This window comes from Camelina sativa, chromosome 17, assembly GCF_000633955.1.
Source record: "Camelina sativa cultivar DH55 chromosome 17, Cs, whole genome shotgun sequence".
NCBI lineage: Eukaryota > Viridiplantae > Streptophyta > Magnoliopsida > Brassicales > Brassicaceae > Camelina > Camelina sativa.
Window position 1 is genome coordinate 18,334,871 of NC_025701.1, and position 19,128 is coordinate 18,353,998.

Sequence of the window (19,128 nt, forward strand, 5' to 3'; positions counted from 1 at the left end):
GGTAACAAAGATAATATTTTTTTTACTGTCTACCCATTTATATTCTTAATAATTTTATGTTCACTATATACCAATATATATGAAATAATACTAAATAAATTTATTATTTACAATATATAAGATTATATATGTGATATGTAAATATCATTTTGTGTTAACTTTTAACTCTACCTCTAAGAATAATGAAAATTTGATAATGATAATAATAATAATAGTATAGAGATATTATAAGACAATGAGTTGGGCCTACTTAATAAAATCCAGAACAAATAACCAAAAACGGCCCATATACTTCTTAGGGGTAGTTTCGTAAGTACACTAGTTCCAAAACTCGCGTTTCGTATGAACGTGTACATGTATGTGTGAGAAAAGAGAAAAAGAGGAAAAAAAAAAAAAAGCGGTCCATCCATATCAGTTCGCTTCACATCTTTTTCTTTTCTTCGCCATCTCTCTCTCTCTTTCTTAACTCCTCGCCGGATCTCGGCGATCTTATCGGGAAACAAATCTATCAGTTTCGTAAATCTAGAGAAGATCTCTAACTAACAATGAATCGCCACCACGATCCCAACCCTTTCGATGAGGAAGAAGAAGAAATCGTCAATCCTTTTTCGGTAAATGCCTACTTCTCTCTATCTCTCTTTCTCCTTCTTCTTCTCCCCCTGAATCTTCGTTTTCTATTTTTTTTTATTTTTCGATTTTCGGATTTAGTTTTGCGTTAGCGACGATATAGGAATATAGATCTCTCGCTTATCTCGTGTTTTTTTGTTTTTTTTTTTTTTTTAATATAGAAACTAAGGACTGTGTAATGTCAGTTTGATTACGAAAGGCTCATTTCTATTTCAATAACAGTGTTTAGGTTTGCCAAAAAAAGGTTATAGATCTCTCGATGTTTCTTCGGGATACTGGCCGCCTATATATCTGTGGATCTGGAACTAGGTTTAATATTTTCCAGAAATGAGTAGTGTTAGCGAGTAATTTGGTTCAGTTTGGAGTGAGGTTTTGACAAATCAGTGATGCTTGTGTGACTCATTCGTTTAGTGTTTTGAGAATCAAACTCTATGTTGATTGGTTCTTCGTACTATTTGGTGCTTGATAATTGATAGTTTACTGATTTTTGTTATTCTTGATTAATTTTGCAGAAAGGTGGTGGAAGGGTTCCTGCTGCATCTAGGCCAGTTGAATTTGGCCAAAGCCTTGATGCTACTGTTGATATTCCATTAGATAATATGAATGTAATTAATGACTTTAATATATCCACTGAACTCATGAACCTTTTTCTCACTTGGATTTATCTTATATGATTCGTCTTATATGGGTGTTTGACTGATGCAGGATTCTTCACAGAAACAGAGAAAGCTTGCTGACTGGGAATCAGAGCTTAGGAAGAAAGAAATGGTTAGTATCACTACACATTGTTATGAATTTCGTTCAGACATATCTTCACCGTCGTTCTTAATTTTTTTGCTTATTCATGTTCTTTTGTATAATGTTCACTCAGGATATCAAGCGAAGAGAGGAAGCTATTGCTAAATGTAAGCACATGGCAACTTGATGACGATATTATTCATTAGTTTTGACTTGTTTCCGAAAGATATATCTTGGTAAGTGTCTTGGTGAATGATAACTAATCATAGTATTAAATTTGTGTTGCAGCTGGTGTGCAGATAGATGATAAAAACTGGCCACCGTTTTTCCCAATCATGCACCATGACATTGCTAACGAGATACCAGTTCATGCTCAAAAACTGCAGTATCTGGCTTTTGCTAGTTGGTTAGGTCAGTCTAATATAGTTCATCTGTATTTTTTTTATATGACACGTATCGAAATTGATGGGCTTGTATTTGACTGTTGGGAGTTTAAAAATTTCAGGTATAGTTCTGTGTCTGGTATTCAATGTCATTGCAACGATGGTCTGCTGGATTAAAGGCGGAGGTGAGCCTACACTATATTATAATCTATTTCGTAGTTTTCATGAAGTTCTGATCGGTTTTGGTTGAACTAATACTGATTGTTAAATATTAATGATAGGTGTTAAAATCTTTTTCCTTGCCACGATATATGCCTTGATCGGATGTCCACTTTCTTATGTACTATGGTACAGGCCTCTCTACCGAGCCATGAGGTAACACTCCTATTAACTGTTCTCTTCCAATGGTTGTATTACATTCGTAATTCAGTCTGTCACTATGCATTGGTACTACTTTAACAAGACAGGTCATATAATTGAAATGCTTTTTACCTTGTAGGACTGACAGCGCTTTGAAGTTTGGTTGGTTTTTCTTCACCTACTTGGTGAGTTTATAAGTAAAATTGTCAGATATAATTTAATCTTACCTATGAGCAGATAGACTTCCCAATTTCCATATAATTGACCTTGGCTCTTTTCAGATTCACATTGGCTTCTGTATCGTTGCCGCCATTGCCCCTCCGATCTTTTTCCAGGGAAAGTCATTAACGTAAGCCATTCAACCATAGCCTATGATTTTCTGGTACTTTATACGTAGTTGTCTGGTGAGGGCTTCACTTGGATAGTTCTAAATTGTTTTGATAGGTTTATTAATATTGACTTGCAACTTAAGAACGATATGATAACCAGTTTAAGTGAGAATTAGCAGTATTTAACCTCTGTACAAATTTTTAGACAGTGAAACCTGACAACCTTGTGAAATTAATGTTCTATATTGTATCTATGTTTTGTTGCCTTGAGATTGACATTGTTGCCATTCTCTTTTTGATCAACAGGGGTGTGCTTGCAGCAATTGACGTCATGTCAGACAGTTTATTAGCCGGGGTATGAGCTAAACATTCATTTTATATTCACGAAGCCTATAATATATTTCAATGTGTCTGACTCTAATGAATGATGGCAGATCTTCTACTTTATCGGCTTCGGTCTATTCTGCTTGGAGTCACTTCTGAGTCTATGGGTTCTTCAGGTAAGCCTCTGATCATACTTTTTATTTGTTTCTTCAAAAATTTGTTGACGTTGATTGAACCGGTAAACATATGAACTGATCTGGTTTCCCATTTTGGCTCTGCAGAAAATTTACCTCTACTTTAGGGGAAACAAGTGAAAAGGAGAGAAGAGAGGAGGATGATGGTAATTTTTCCCTTACGATAAAAAAGGTTTGAAACATGTGTATCTCGTATGAATGTAATTACCATTTTACCAATGGATGCGTTGTGTTGATTGAGGTAAATTTTTAGTTACTATAGTGAGAGAGTGGTTGTTCGGCCATTTCTTTAGGTTTTTTACTCTGTTCTTCTCTGGTCTGTAATACCTTTAGTATCAGTATCTTCTCTGAACGTTTTGGGATTTTTTTCGAGGAAAAGTATTAAGACAGAAAAATCATAGCCATGAATTATTACTAGCGACTCTCTTGGGTCTGAATTTTAGTTTTAGAATCTGCTGTCAGTAAGTATGATTATCATTGCGTACAACAGAGTTATTATTCGAGAAATGATCATGAACGTTTATCATTTGCATACACCAAGAGGGATACAATTTCGTGAAATTAACTAGCACCCTAAGTAATTTGTTTTGGTATAAGTCCACATAGTCAATGTAACGTTAGCATATGACTCTTTTTATTTTTCATGTGTGTAATTGAAACGTATGCCGGAGACTGCATTTTTACTTTCTGTCCAAGAAAATGCAACAAGTGCCGAACTGCCGATGCTAACGCGGTCGATAAAGTATAAACCATGATTTTACAATCCCGATGTCAGCTCTGGTAATAAATGCCATTTTGTTACGTGTAGTATAATAGCCGTATACGGTGAATAAAAGTTTGGTGTCTTAACTAATTTGGTAGGCTTGATGAAGCCCATTGTTAAGGTAAAGCAATAAGGCTTGGTCCCTCAGAAAAAAAAAATATAAATGCAAGAAAAGGTAAGTGGTTCGAGAGACCATAAAGATTCGAAGCCTAAAAGGGGATATACGACGACGTGTCAATGTGACCCACATAATACACTCTCCTTCATCTTCAGACCTTAAACACCTAATCCCCATCACTCCAATTAGAATCTCCCACGTGTCAATTCAAATATCCAAAACCCCCGAAAAAAGATAATCAAACAACCACCAAGCAAGCGTCTCCCTCCATGCCCTGTTAGTTTATCACTTCATCGGCAACTCCACCACTCCTCTCCCCCAAACTCAATTTTTCCCAATCATCTTTTTAACCTTATATATTACCACTTCATATAGTAATTAGAATATCTAGCTTGGTTTCTATTGGCTAGAAATGTTTCATTATCCTCTTATCTTATCAACAATTATCTTAAAACATAGAGAGACTAAACAACATTACAAAGTAATTTTTACCTCAAGAGACCAAACACATGAGCCACTCATCACACAACCAAAACAAAACTCCTTTTCTTCTTTGCAAATTGACATCTGTTTTTCTTATAGACCCATTGTCCTCCTCTCATTTCTCTCTTTCCCCATCATAATAAGAAAAGAAAAAAAAAAATTTATATTTCCATTATTTATAAAAAACCACATCTTTACATCACCACACAAAAACCCATAAAATCAAAAATCGTTACCCACATTTCTTTCATTCTATCCTAAATCCTCATCACTCAACCTGAGCTCACAAAACACTAAAACAAAAAGAGAGAGCTTAGGGCGGAGAAGAAGAGGAACCAAAACAAACAACAATGGCTGTCTCAACCATCTACTCAACACAAGCCCTCAATTCAACTCATTTCTTAACCTCTTCTTCCTCCTCCAAACAAGTCTTCCTCTACCGTCGTCAACCCCAAACCAACCGTAGATTCAACACTCTCATCACGTGCTCACAAGAAACCATCGTGATCGGGCTCGCTGCCGACTCTGGCTGCGGCAAGAGTACCTTTATGCGGAGGCTCACCAGCGTCTTCGGTGGTGCTGCCAAGCCACCGAAAGGCGGGAACCCTGACTCCAACACACTCATCAGCGACACCACCACCGTGATCTGTCTTGACGATTACCATTCCCTAGACAGGTACGGTCGCAAAGAGCAAAAGGTCACCGCTTTGGACCCACGCGCCAATGACTTTGATCTCATGTATGAGCAAGTCAAGGCTCTTAAGAGTGGTGTCGCCGTCGAGAAACCGATATACAACCATGTCACTGGACTTCTTGACGCACCTGAGCTTATCCAGCCTCCTAAGATTCTTGTCATCGAAGGTCTTCACCCAATGTAAGGCCACACACATACTCTGCTTTGTCCCTCAGACAAATTCATATTTTTTTTGAGTTTGGAAGTCTCTTATCTTGTCGGAATTTGGATGATTGAGAATCTTGACTTAGATTTTATGTAAGAATGAGTATCAGAATATTAAAAGATGGATCTTCAAACCTATGCATGTAGCGTGACACCGTTTAATTCGAATAATTAAGTATATAGTTTTGGGTAGTTGTAATGTTTTATAAATTTTAATAATATTATTTATCTCTCTACCTGTATAGGTTTGATGAGAGAGTAAGAGACTTACTTGACTTCAGTATCTACTTAGACATTAGCAACGAAGTCAAATTCGCTTGGAAAATTCAGGTGCGTTTCTTTTAATTATTCATCTACGTTTCTACCATCGCTATTCGAACAATTTTGATTTATTGTATAAACCGAATGATCACAGAGGGACATGGCTGAAAGAGGTCACAGTTTGGAGAGCATCAAAGCGAGTATCGAAGCACGAAAGCCCGACTTCGATGCATTCATCGGTAAAAACTCTATTTTCTTGGTGTAATCGCATGTCTTTTTCTTCTTGATCGGTTTAACAAATCATCAATGGCTTATACATACAGACCCGCAAAAGCAGTACGCGGATGCGGTCATCGAAGTGCTTCCTACGCAGTTGATTCCAGATGACAATGAAGGGAAAGTGTTGAGAGTGAGATTGATAATGAAGGAAGGTGTGAAATACTTTAGCCCGGTTTACCTATTCGATGAAGGTTCAACCATCTCTTGGATCCCTTGCGGCCGCAAACTTACCTGCTCGTACCCTGGCATCAAGTTCAACTACGAGCCTGATTCCTACTTCGACCATGAGGTACATATTGCATAATGACGTATATATTGTGAGAAATCAATGAAAATGCATGTAAATTGTCCATAATTTTGCGGTAACTAATAGTATATACCGTGTTACCGCATAAGAATTATATAAATGCATGAAGAATCACATAGTCATTCAGTTCTCATTCTATAACCATAGGTTATGTTTCATATTTTATATTTCATTTCATGAGTTACCAACTAGACTATTTGCATATGGTCTTGTTTCTTAGCTCTGATCTCTCTCGTTTTCTTTTTCTCAGGTATCAGTTTTGGAAATGGATGGGCAATTCGATAGACTGGACGAGCTGATTTACGTGGAGAGTCATCTGAGCAACCTGTCAACCAAATTCTATGGAGAAGTCACTCAACAAATGCTCAAGCATGCTGATTTCCCTGGTAGCAACAACGGGACTGGTCTATTCCAAACCATTGTTGGATTGAAGATCAGAGATCTTTACGAGCAGCTCATTGCCAACAAAGCCACTGCCCGTGCTGAAGCTAAAGCCTGAAACAAACAAACAGAGTGATGCCAAATAGAACGCGTCGATAAATCCATCCGCAGTTTCTTCTTTTCTTTATTTCTTTCTCTCTTTCTTTTCTTTCTTTATGCGATGTTTACCGCGGATTTTCATATGGCGAAAAGGACGGTCTTTGCTTGTTTGTAATTTGTGTGGGAGATAAAAAAAAGAAAAGCATGTACTGTAGAGAAGTTAAATAGCAGAGCAAATAACAGTTCAGTTTATAGAACTCCGTTTATCTATCCAACAAAGTTTTATATATTTTACAAAATCATAGATTGAAAACCAAGAATTAACCCAACCAAAGAATATTGATCATACTCTGTTGAATCTCAAATAGAGAAATTGATTTTTGGGTTACAAATTACACAGTTTCATACTTCCTTACAGATTTATATAAGAAAGCACAAAAGGTTTACAAACAAATAATAATAATCCCTTTGTTCTTGCAATCACCAAGTACTACTACTTTGGGTACCAAAACATGCCTTTGATGCCTTCTGGATCAGCTTCAAACCCCAAGTTCTGATAGAAATCCACAACTGCAACAAAGGGACACATACATACTCAACAACTAAGAAAGAACAAATCCAGATACTTTTTGGTTACAATCGATATGTGTTACCTTGACTATCTGCAAAAAGAGATATGTTACCAATATCTCTCTGGAGTAGAGCTCTTACAAGCTTTTCAACAAGAGCTTTACCAAGCCCTTGACCCTGAGAATAAACAAAAACACTACTATTTAATCTCAAACACTAAGCGATGCACAGAACAAAGAGAACTCAGTACAGTACCTGATATTCAGGATCAACAAGAACATCCCAGATTGTAGCATTAAAAGCATGATCCGACGTCGCACGTGCCATACCAATAAGCTTCTTCTCCTGTTGCTTCTCGCCATTATCGCCTTCTGTGTCAAATAACTTCTCCAAAATCCGCTAAGATGTTCATCAAAACATCCTCTTGGTATCTCTATATATGTATACGTTGCTTATAATGAATAAAGAAAAAGTGTTACTTAGTAATAAGCACCTGATGAACCTGATGATGACTTCATAACAGAATGCAATGTAGCTACCATATAACTATTCTTCAAAGCTGCAGCTAGTTTCACTAACGGTCTCCGTGGCCATCCCACCTTTTTTTTTTAATATATATCCATCAGGTGAGATTGTTCAAGTAAAAGTAGTAACGGGAGCAAAAGAGTATAGTGTTTTTTTATCTACCTTGTCACAAAGACCTTGAAGATCATACACATCAATTTCACCACCTGAAGAAAATATGATTTCTTCAATCAACCCATCTTGAAGAGTTCTCTCAACTAAAGTAAACTCCACAGGCAACAATGGTTCTTCTTCATCATCGACTATAGAAGGTGGTTCAACAAGTTGGGTACTATTGTTATTCTTCACAAACCTACACGAATCAATCAATCAATCAATGGTTTTGTTGTAGTATCAGCTCTAGTTCTCATAAGATAAAAAAAAAAGTATGAAACTTTCGTAATACCCAGATCGAATTGACTCCCAGAAATTGGCTCTGAGCCGTAAAGTCTTCAACTTTCTACTTCCTGAAGAACAGAATTGTAATCTCAGCTTTGATGTACTCAAAGAGAAAGACCCAAATCACAGTTTTGTGAATTCGAAGTTGTGAAATTGAAAAAAGTCAACAGATTGAAGGATATGGTACCATGTGGAACCGGGTAACTGAGATTGGAGAGGAACAGAGAGTGATGATTCGACGAATATGAAGTAGTAGAATTGAAGAAAGATTGAGGAAGGCTATACAACAAAGGAGTAAAAAGGATGTTAGTAACAATCATTTAAAAGACGAGAATTTGAATGTTCAAAAGGTAAAACACTTACACAGACGAAGACGAAGACGAAGACGACGAAGAAGAAGAAGAAATTGGGATTAGTAACATTTTTTATTTTTGTGGTTGAGACTTGAGAGTGGAGAGAAATCAGACAAAACGAGAAGAGTTTTAGCATAACGCCTTCCAATTGCAGCTTTTGCCTCTTGTGTCATCTTCTTTTCTTATTTACGCTTTTGCCCCTTTTTATATTTTTGTTGGATTTTATTTTGGACCAATTTTATTTGTAATTTATTGTTAGTTGTGATAATTTTGCTTTTTTTTTTTTTGTTGATTTGCAAGACTGTGTAAACTGAATACTGGTTTTCCTAAATTAATAAAGGACAATTCTTATAAATACTACTAAACTAAATTTTTTAACCAAAAATACAATTTTTATTTTAGTTTTATTTTTAAAAATACCATTAAAATGAGTTTTTTATTCAAAAATACCACAAAATTAAACTCAAGTTTTAATATTCAAAATTAAACCCTAAATCTTAAACTCTTAAACTCTATCCTTAAAAATTATACTCTAAATCTAAAGGGATAATGTTGAGAGTCCCACACCCTTCATTGCCTTGGGTCCGCTCTTGATATGATTATGAACTCGTTTTTAGTTTATGAATAGGACTTAAGCAAAGGGAAAGATGAAAATATGATAGGCATGTAATATAGTTATAAGGGTTCTTCCACTCTTGTAGAATCACTTTTTTTATGCTCGTATGAAATTAGAAATTTACAATTGTCTAAACTATGGGTACAAATGGTTGCTTAAAAATGAATAAGGTAAAAATATTAGGCTGAAAAAAACTATTCAACCCATTTAACTTAGAAAGTTGAAAAAACGAACTTATACAGTAAAATTGTTCAACTTGTTCATCCACATTTTTGGAGATGAATGGGTTCAATAATCCTAAGTTGAATGGATTGAATAGTTTTTTTCAAATGGTTGCACAGTTGAAAAGATTGAAGAGGTTAAGAAAAATTATTCAACAAATTTTCACCATTTGCATTGAAAAGGTTGAGGAGGTTGAAAAAAACTCTTCAGCACATTCAACTTAAAAAGTTAAAAAATAAATTAATTATACAGCAAAAATGTTCAACTTATTCATCCAATTTTTTTTCAACTTAATATTTTCAACTTATTCATTTTTCAGCAACATTTGCGTCCTATGTGTAAATTATTACAAGGAAGAGTTTAGTAGAAAAACTAACAGAAACAAACTGTCAAAAAAAAAAAAATTGAAATAGTAAAAGGTAAAATTATTTTCCAAAAAAAAAAAAGGAAAGAAAGATTTTCATGTACTATATATGTAGCAGAGGTCCATGTATTGATATATTTTAGTGGCCAATGACGTAAATTATTTATTATAAGAAATCTCAGTCTTGCACTCTAAACAATATCCCTTTTTCTTGATTTGCTTCTGCCTTTGTTATATTATCTCGTTTCCAAAATCTCTGACTTTGAAAATATCTATAAAGAAAATCGTCGTGAAATGTTGTAACCAACACGGCAAATCGTACGAGATCAGTGGCGATGCTGTCAAGGGTTCTCAAGAACGCCCTCGAAGATGGCATGTATGAAATTAAGGTTCCCAATATTAGAAGCGACACCATGTATTTGGTACTAGATTATTGCAAGGATCGCGCAAAAGCCAAAGACGTCCATTCCATTGGACTTTGAAGCTTTTCCCAAATCTTTCATTTCAATATTATCGTTTAAAGTTTCTTTAACCAAACTGATTTCTGATTAATTTATTTTTTATTGACACTTTCTGGTTTATCCTCCAAAACTCTTTCATCTTTCATATCATTATCACAGTGCGTCCATTTCTTACCGTGATAACTCAACGGCGACCGGTGATCAGAACTTCCTTCACTCTTTTCAGATTTAACCTCATTTGAACTTTCTGATTCTTTTGTTGAGGATAAATTTCTACATTGAACTGATGATGCTCTTCTCTCAAAGCCATCTGGAGTAGGTCCTTGAATTATATTTTTCAGATAAAAAAATTAAGGGACTACTATAGATAAAATAAATATATATATAATATTAAAACTACTAAAATATTTTTTAAAACAATTAAAATTTTATGAATGTAACAGACTTTCATTTGTTAACTTTTTCTATAAAATGTTAAATATGATTTTTTATTTATTTTGGGGAAAAGTTGAATATGTGTATGTTGTGGAGTTAAAAATTATACAAACGAATGTGAAAGGAATAAAGGTCATATAAAGGAAAGATACTTATTAGCGCTTTTTATAAATAATCGAATAGGGAAGGACTAGGGAGTTTCTCGCACACTTGTGCGGGCAAAAACTTATTTAAAATAATTGTTATCTAAATTTTTTTGTGGTAAAATACATTACTAATTAAATTTTTTTATATGTTTTTGTGGGTAAATATATTTTCACAAAATAGTTCAACTAATTTAACAAACTAAAAAGTAAATTAATTATAAAACTAAAACGAATTCCAACAAAAATGTAAATGGAAAATAATGACCAAAAGAGACGCTATGTTTTAATCTTCAATAATAAAAAACGAAAATAATTTTTCTAATATAACATAAAGTAATATAGTTAGGAGAGTTACCCGCGAGCATTCGCGACCAAATGTAATTAACAAAGATAATTTAAAATATTTGTAGGTTAGCATCGGATAACTTACCATTCGTGGACATTATATTGGGGTATGACCACAATAAATATAGGTTAAAATATATGCTAAAATCAGTTTAATAAATATTAATATTTTAAAATTATATCTACAGTTAGAAATTCAATTCATGAAAATAGTAAAGCATATCAATAACATCTCACCATAGATAAACAATCAAAATCACATAATAGTAAATCTGATTCATTAGAATCGAATGTTGTGACTGAGCGCCTCTATATTGATAACAATTTTAAAAATAGAAAATTTCTCAAAACAAATATTTATAATAGATTATAGTATTTATTTTTCATTTTTTTAAAAATGGTAAATGGGATATCAATATTTGATTTCCAATTTTTTCTAATTTTTGTTTATTTAAAAAATAATCTGTGTTTATTTTCAATAGTTTTTTTTCTAATTTGTTTTCTTTGATCCTCCTCCTAATTATAATCGTCAGGATCTTCTATCTTATTTAAAGTCTTTGCTCATCCTTTTAGTGATGTAGTATCTAGCCAAAAAAACATTGATTTTTACCGGAGATTTGTAGCAACCTTATGAGATTTTTTCGGAATTATAGAAAATTGTGCTATATCTTCAACTTAGATAGATATTTGTAGTATATCCTCTTGAGTTTTTTTAGTTCCTTCTATCGAAGTCAAACTTTCATAATTATATGTAGAAATTTAATATTTTCAAAAATAGAATTTTTTCTCGAAACAAATATTTACAATAAATTCTAATCTTTATTTTCTAAATTTTAAATGGGATATGAATATTTTGGCTTCTTGAGTTAATATGAAATTTGGCAACCAAAGGCCTCAATAGTTCTACTATTTTCTGATCTGCTTTCTTCCCAACTGGAAATGTAGATTGTATACATTCGATAAGCCTCCACACATTTGTTAATAGAGACATTTGAAAATTTCCTTGGGATGTAATCATCACTTTCCACTTTGGAAATGTAGAAAAGTATATAATGTGTAGGGTTGAAATCGTGCAACCAACAATCTACGATCAATTATATAAAGCTTGATCGGCTGATAGTTCCATATTTTAGTTTGGTTACATATTTTACCTTTTACTGATTTTTTTGAAATATTTTCAAAACATGGGTATGAAGATGATATGATATATGGTCAACTTAATTATAAGTCAACCGAGTAACTTATTTTTGATCGAAAAAAGTCTGGTTTAGGGGGAAACTTATAATTTTAGTGAACAACACGCAAATTAACATTTCGTTCTAGACAAAGACGACTTCTTAAACCAAGCCAAAGGGGTGACACGGAACCATGTTATAATTTTGAGAGAAGAGAATAACAAAACAGAGTAAGAGACCTTTGTCTCTTTTAGAAGATAAGAACAAATATAAACTTCGATCAACTAAAACTTGTTACATACATCAACAACAAAACTGTTTTATACAGAAACAAACAGACACTATATCATAATGAGTTGTGTCTCTAAGAACTTGTGACTCTTGGATGAAACATCACATACCAAAACGTCACGACTTAAACGTTGCGACTCTGAAACACAATTATCAACGAACACTCCCCCTTAATTGAGTTTCCCGCTAACTCCAATCTTGCTTTAACGTTCTTCAAACCTTGTTGTGCTTAATGAACTTCTCTGTTTCCAAGTAATTAATGACATCTCTTCTCCGTCTGGTTAGAGCTGACTCTTTTTCTTTCAAACAGGTTGTTGCACCGTGTGAATTTCTTTCTAAAAAACATCACACTTTTTTTGCTAAGAAGCCCTCTTCTGTTTTGTACAAATAGACGACTTCTCACATTGGAACCCTTGGTTTTATTTTTTCACTTTTTTTTGTTTTGTTACTTGCAATCCTTCTCCAAGTATCCTTCAAACTTTCACCATGTGAGTTTCGTCACGTGTTTTCTGTGATCTTCATCGGCTGATCTTGCAACCTTCTTCCACTGCTTTTTCTCTAAGTGAACTCTTTTCTTATTGCCTTTTGCAACTGGCTGCTTCTCCCTTTTCTCTCTTACGTAAGCAGCTCCTTTCTTGCTTGATGACTTTCTTTGATCACAATCACATTCACGTCTCTGTGACGTCGCCTGCGTGAAACGTTTTCATGTCTTCTTCGGTTATCTTATTAACCGGTTTATGCTCCATTTTTCTCTGAGGTATGCATCCTCATTTTGTGCTTGTGCTTGGTGTCTTCCATTGATCACCATAAAATGCTCCATTTTTCTCTGAGGTAAGCATCCTCCTTTATTGTTTGGTATCACTCTTTGAACACCATCACGTATCCTTTGCTGAGTGGTCTTGCTCTGTTCATCTAACAAGCAGCTTCTCCGTGTTGACGTCTTTCTTTAAAACTCAACACCACTTTTTGCTAATTCGTCATACTCTGTTTCTTCAAACAGTGGCTTCTCCATCTGGTTCCGTTGAAGAAATCTTCTGATTCTCAACTTCATCGAGTGATGTCTTCTTTGCATCCTTATGATATACCAAGACATTGTTGAACAAAGTTTCAGAACTCTCCATTCACAATTTCATCTCCACATCTATGGTCTCCATTGCCTTTTTGAGAAGATTTTCTATCTCCTTCATCCCTTTGGAGCTTCACGTACTACTTGTGAAAATAATGGTGCTGTTTGTGAACGTTTGTGAAGGTTGATAGTACTCTCTCTTGTCACCACCATCTTTTCCTATTTCGATCTTCTTTTCTTCTTCTTCTCACCCTTGGTTTGTTGTCTCCATCTTTCTCTTCTTCTTGCAGCGGAATTTTTCTTATTTTTGTTTTGCTTGGACAGGCTCCAAGATCAACAAAAGCTCTGATACCATGTTATAATTTTGAGAGAAGAGAATAACAAAACAGAGTAAGAGACCTTTGTCTATTTTAGAAGATAAGAACAAATATAAACTTCGATCAACTAAAACTTGTTACATACATCAACAACAAAACTGTTTTATATAGAAACAAACAGACACTACATCATAATGAGTTGTGTCTCTAAGAACTTGTGACTCTTGGATGAAACGTCACAAACCAAAACGTCACGACTTAAACGTTGTGACTCTGAAACACAATTATCAACCAACACTCCCCCTTAATTGAGTTTTCCGCTAACTCCAATCTTGCTTTAACGTTCTTCAAACCTTGTTGTGATTAATGAACTTCTCTGTTTCCAGGTAATTAATGACATTTCTTCTCCCTCTGGTTAGAGGTGACTCTTTTTCTTTCAAACAGAGAAGAGATTAATAGAATAATTAAGTTAAGAGATTATGCTAACCACTTCTTCGTGGACCATATGATATTTTTTCTTGAATTTTTGTTAAATTCAATTTTGTAGATCCACAATTATGATCATCCATGAATTTTCCTTCTTTCTGTTAATTTAAAATAAAAATATTTATTATGCACAAACATATAAATTTTGGAAAAAGGCACAAACATTATATTGTTATACAAAAAAATAGAATTACAATTTAAATCTATTTGTAAAAAGAAAGAAATCCAAGATTTTAGAAAATTACCATAAATTGTTTTATGAATAAAATCCGCCATAGTTTTTCTGCAACTATAATCATTACAAAAAAAAATTAGCATCAATATTATTTTAAAAAATGAAAAATTCGGGTTAGCAAAATTAATACTTGAATTTTATTAGATTCAATTTTGTCGATCCATATTTATGATCAATGATCATCCATGAATTCAACTGAAACAAAATAAAATTATGTATTAAGTTACATATAAATAGAATTATAATTTAAATCTATTTGTAAAGAGATTATAATAGGTTACTTCACCGATTTGATTTTTTTTGCTTGATTCATCAACTCGTTCGTCCAATCTTGTTTTTGATATACAAAAAAACACCCATGTTCTGTGACAGGTAAACCTAAAACAAAATCAAACAGTACAAAATCAGTAAAATTTTTGATATGATTCAACATAATAATTAAAAATTATAGCAGCATAAAATTTAGTTCATGCAAAGCACCAAAGCATATCGATAGTACATCAACATGAAAATAAATCAAAATTATACAATAGTAAATTTGATTTATTAGAACCAAAATAAAACAAAAATTATACTCTCAAAACTATATGTTTAACTTAATGAGTCTGACTTCTACAGTTTTGGCTGAGCCTCTATATATATATAGCTTAGAAGGAATATCGTCATAATTATCTTTACTATTTTAATATTTTGAAAATAGAAATTTTCTTTAAACGAATATTCGTAATATATTCTAATATTTACCTTCCATTTTTTAAAATAGAGATATTGCATAAATTCCCGATTTTGTTAAACAATTTTCGTTTTTTTGTTTTTAATTTTTGTTTTTTTATTTTTTTTTTTTAAATAAAACTTAGAAAAAGGGTAAAAATGTCCAGTTTTGAATCTCATTAATAGAAAATTAGTAATGTTAAGTCTGAGGATGAATGTGGTGCGTTTCAGCAACCTAAATAGAGAAGAAAAGTTTATCCGAAATATTTTAAAGGGCAAATTTCATTAAGAGTAAATGACGTCAATTTTTGTGAGATTGGCTGTGAGCTCTCTCGACTTCTCATTTAATATATTAGATATATCTAATGAGTCTGTTTAACTTTAATATATTAGATATATCTAATGAGTCTGTTTAACTAGCAAGTTACTTAGTGTTTAAGGCCTTACGTATTTCAAATTGAATTGACCTAGCTGCCAAAAAGATTGTCCTTCATTCACATCATCCCAAAATTTAAAGACAGATATCACACATTTATTTGAATGATAAAAGCGTCAGAAAAAAGAGAATAACTTCATATATCATATTCTAATGTCGCCCAATAACTTGGATAGATGAGGTCGCTCCTCTGTGTTGATAAGCCACTCTTTTAAAGCAGTTAAAGAACAAACATAGGCGCGATAGAAATCCGGGCGATGGTAATTCTTGATACTGTCAAAGGAAGAATTAATGACATAGACCAACTATATCCTCTTCAGTGTAGGCGCCAAAGCCTTATCAGCTAGAATATTTCAATTGCACATTTCATTAAAAAAAAACAATTTACTTAGTGTTTTTATAAATATTTCATCACTATGACTAACTGAGAATTTAAGACTTTTGCCAGTCAAAATTTCACGTTTGGTTTCAATTGATATATTTCAATTAGAGAAATTTCTTTAAATACCGTACTCTAATTTTATTTTTTCCAATACCACAAACATAAATCTTGATTGTCAAGAGTAAATTTATATTTGTGAGTTTGAGTTGACTATTATACATTTAAGGTATAATTGTTAGAGGTAGGCTTTAGTGTTTAGGATCTAGATTTTACTTTTTGAAAGTTTAGTTTTAGTTTTATGGTATTTTTGAAAAATAAGATTAATAATGCTTCATTTAGAAGAAAAAACTAATAATTATTGTAAAACACAAGTGTGATTATTCCATCGCAAGACACATGTCATGACACTTGTTAGTATAATATTACACCAACTTCCACTTGTCATTACCAAAACTAAAAAATAGGTGACTCATGTTTTGTTTACTTCACTATAAATAGGAAGAAGTGTTAATGCTTAAGTGGGTTGTGTAAGAGTGTAAGAAATATAGAAGTTGTCTTTGATATCTCTCTCTCTCGGCTGCTCCTCTCTTTCCCTCTTTTTAATATCTCTTGTACTCTTTACATTCATCTTTTCTCTACTACTACTCTTTGTTTCTCTTGTCTTATACACCATTATATAGTGGTTTCACAACACGTTATCAGCACGATCGTCTCCCGATCCATCATCATTAATTTGTAGTAACATTCAAGAAAATGTCAAATTTTAAGATTGAGGATGGAGATGTGTCTTGCAGACAATGCTACTACGCACTCAATACTTAAAGAGAAAAAATATTTCTCCTCTCTCAAAATAAAAGACTCCGCTAGAAGCGTGAGCACTATATGTGGTAATGCAAAGATTATAATAGGCTCTGGAAAAGCCAAATTTTCAATGCCAAGGGGAACAAAATTTGAAATTGATGCATTATATTGCTCTAAGTCTCATAGAAACTTGATTAGTTTCAGAGATATCCGAAGAAATAGATATCATATAAAGACTCTGAATAAGAATGGCATTGAATATCTTTGCATAACATCTGAAGATAAACATATATTGGAAGAATTGTCAATGTTATTCTCTGGATTGTATTGCACAAGAATAAATAATTTTGCATCTTATGTTACAATAAACTCTAAGTTTACTAGTACATTTAAGATATGACATGAAAGACTTGGACATCCTGGTTCAGTCATGATGCGAAAAATTGTGCAAAATTCCAATGGTCATCCATTGAAGAACGAAAATATTTTTAGATCTGATGAGTTTTCATGTGATGCATGTTCTCAAAGAAAACTCATAATTCGGCCATCGCCAGCCAAAATTGGGAATGAATCACCATTGTTCTTAGAGAGAATACATGGTGATATATGTGGACCTATCCACCCTTCATGCGGGCCGTTTTGTTATTTTATGGTAATGATTGACGCATTTAGTAGATGGTCAAATGTGTGTCTATTGACAACAAGAAACACGGCTTTTGCAAAATTCATTGCCTAAATAATCAGGTTGAAAGTTCAATTCCCTGATTATGCCATAAAGAAAGTCAGGCTTGATAACGCCGGTGAATTCACTTCACAAGCTTTCAATGACTATTGTATGTCAATAGGAATCGATGTGGAGCATCCGGTTCCTCATGTTCATACACAAAATGGCATGGCTGAATCTTTGATTAAACGGCTACAACTCATTGCTAGACCGTTAATTTTGAGAACAAAACTCTCAATTTCTATATGGGGTCATGCTATATTGCATGCTGCGGCATTGGTCCAAATACGACCAAGCGCATATAATAAATATTCCCCTTTACAATTAGAATCTGGCCAAGAGCCAAACATATCCTATTTCCGTATTTTTGGATGTGCGGTTTATGTTCTTATAGCCCCACCGCAAAAAACAAAAATGGGGCCACAAAGGAGATTGGGCATATATGTCGGTTATGCATCACCAAGTATAATTTGATATCTTGAACCGCAAACTGGTTATATGTTTACGGCACGTTTTGCCGATTGCCATTTTAATGAAGATGAATTTCTAGCGTTAGGAATTAAACAAGAACCAAAAGATATTACATGGTATACACCATCTTTGATATATCTTGATCCCCCTACAAATCAACGTGAACTGGAAGTTCAGAAAATTGTACATTTACAAAATTTAGCAAATCAATTACTAGATGCGTTCATAGATACAAAAAGGGTGACAAAGTCATATATCCCCGCTGCAAATGCACCATCAAGAGTTGAAATTCCTAGAGAGGAACTTGATGGAAGCAAAGCTAATGAACCTAAGGTTCAATTGAAAAGGGGGAGGCCAATGGGCTCTAAAGATAAAAATCCCCGAAAGAAAAAGAAAATGGGAGATGAAAAGGTTCAAGAAGAACCAAATAAAGAGAAAAGTCCTCAGGATGATATAGAAAAATATGAGATTTCTATTAACTATGCTCAAGATGGAATGTTATGGGCTAGAGATGAAATCGATGATGATAATGGAATATTCTCTTTTTCTGTATCTAAAGAGATCGATCATGAAAAAGATGATCCAGATCCAAGGTCCGTATCAGAATGCCAACATAGGCCTGATTGGGAGAAATGGAAAAAGGCTATGCAACTTGAGTTGCTCTCCCTCAATAAAAGAAATGTCTTTGGACCTCTTGTCACTGCATCTAAAGATGTAAAACCTGTTGGTTGCAAGTGGGTATTTGTGCGAAAAAGAAATGAGAAAGATAAAATCATACGATATAAAGCCCTACTTGTTGCACAAGGTTTTTCTCAAAGACCTGGAGTTGATTATGAAGAAACATATTCTCCAGTCATGGATGCAATTACATTCATGTACTTAATGAGTCTAACGGCTTCTAAGAATTTAGAAATGTACCTTATGGATGTAGTGACAGCACATTTATATGGATCATTGGATAATGATATATACATGAAAATCCCAAAAGGATTTAAGATTCCTGAGGCATTAAAC

The 19,128-nt window shown here is 33.6% G+C and overlaps 3 protein-coding genes across 4 annotated transcripts; 2 read left to right on the top strand and 1 right to left on the bottom strand.

Annotated features, from left to right (window-relative positions):
- On the top strand, positions 380-3,363 carry LOC104757574 (secretory carrier-associated membrane protein 4-like). The gene is made up of 12 exons (XM_010480320.2): positions 380-611; positions 1,140-1,232; positions 1,333-1,395; positions 1,499-1,532; positions 1,654-1,776; positions 1,871-1,933; positions 2,030-2,123; positions 2,248-2,293; positions 2,390-2,457; positions 2,744-2,792; positions 2,872-2,937; positions 3,043-3,363. The coding sequence occupies exons 1-12, from the start codon at positions 546-548 to the stop codon at positions 3,073-3,075; spliced, it is 798 nt and encodes a 265-aa protein (XP_010478622.1). The 5' UTR covers positions 380-545; the 3' UTR covers positions 3,076-3,363.
- Positions 4,500-6,741, top strand: LOC104757575 (phosphoribulokinase, chloroplastic). Its single transcript, XM_010480321.2, has 5 exons — positions 4,500-5,193; positions 5,463-5,547; positions 5,633-5,717; positions 5,802-6,046; positions 6,315-6,741. Exons 1-5 carry the CDS (start codon positions 4,670-4,672, stop codon positions 6,561-6,563), a joined length of 1,188 nt encoding a protein of 395 aa, XP_010478623.1. The 5' UTR covers positions 4,500-4,669; the 3' UTR covers positions 6,564-6,741.
- Positions 6,896-8,582, bottom strand: LOC104757576 (acetyltransferase NSI). Of its 2 annotated transcripts, none has more exons than XM_010480323.2 (8): positions 8,441-8,582; positions 8,265-8,356; positions 8,085-8,145; positions 7,802-7,991; positions 7,608-7,713; positions 7,370-7,482; positions 7,198-7,291; positions 6,896-7,114 (listed from the first exon to the last, which is right to left on the bottom strand). In XM_010480323.2, the coding sequence occupies exons 1-8, from the start codon at positions 8,497-8,499 to the stop codon at positions 7,038-7,040; spliced, it is 792 nt and encodes a 263-aa protein (XP_010478625.1). In that variant the 5' UTR covers positions 8,500-8,582; the 3' UTR covers positions 6,896-7,037. The 2 variants fall into 2 exon arrangements, with proteins under 2 accessions (XP_010478625.1, XP_010478624.1); XM_010480322.2 differs by having other exon boundaries at positions 7,370-7,485; positions 8,441-8,581.

Coding starts and splice junctions, on each gene's coding strand:
- LOC104757574 (XM_010480320.2), top strand. CDS start 546: ATGAATCGCCACCACGATCCCAACCCTTTCGATGAGGAAGAAGAAGAA. Junction 612..1,139: donor AAATCGTCAATCCTTTTTCG/GTAAATGCCTAC, acceptor TTAATTTTGCAG/AAAGGTGGTGGAAGGGTTCC. Junction 1,396..1,498: donor AGCTTAGGAAGAAAGAAATG/GTTAGTATCACT, acceptor ATGTTCACTCAG/GATATCAAGCGAAGAGAGGA.
- LOC104757575 (XM_010480321.2), top strand. CDS start 4,670: ATGGCTGTCTCAACCATCTACTCAACACAAGCCCTCAATTCAACTCAT. Junction 5,548..5,632: donor AATTCGCTTGGAAAATTCAG/GTGCGTTTCTTT, acceptor GAATGATCACAG/AGGGACATGGCTGAAAGAGG. Junction 6,047..6,314: donor ATTCCTACTTCGACCATGAG/GTACATATTGCA, acceptor TCTTTTTCTCAG/GTATCAGTTTTGGAAATGGA.
- LOC104757576 (XM_010480322.2), bottom strand. CDS start 8,499: ATGTTACTAATCCCAATTTCTTCTTCTTCTTCGTCGTCTTCGTCTTCG. Junction 8,146..8,264: donor CAGTTACCCGGTTCCACATG/GTACCATATCCT, acceptor TCTGTTCTTCAG/GAAGTAGAAAGTTGAAGACT. Junction 7,486..7,607: donor GTCATCATCAGGTTCATCAG/GTGCTTATTACT, acceptor TATTTGACACAG/AAGGCGATAATGGCGAGAAG.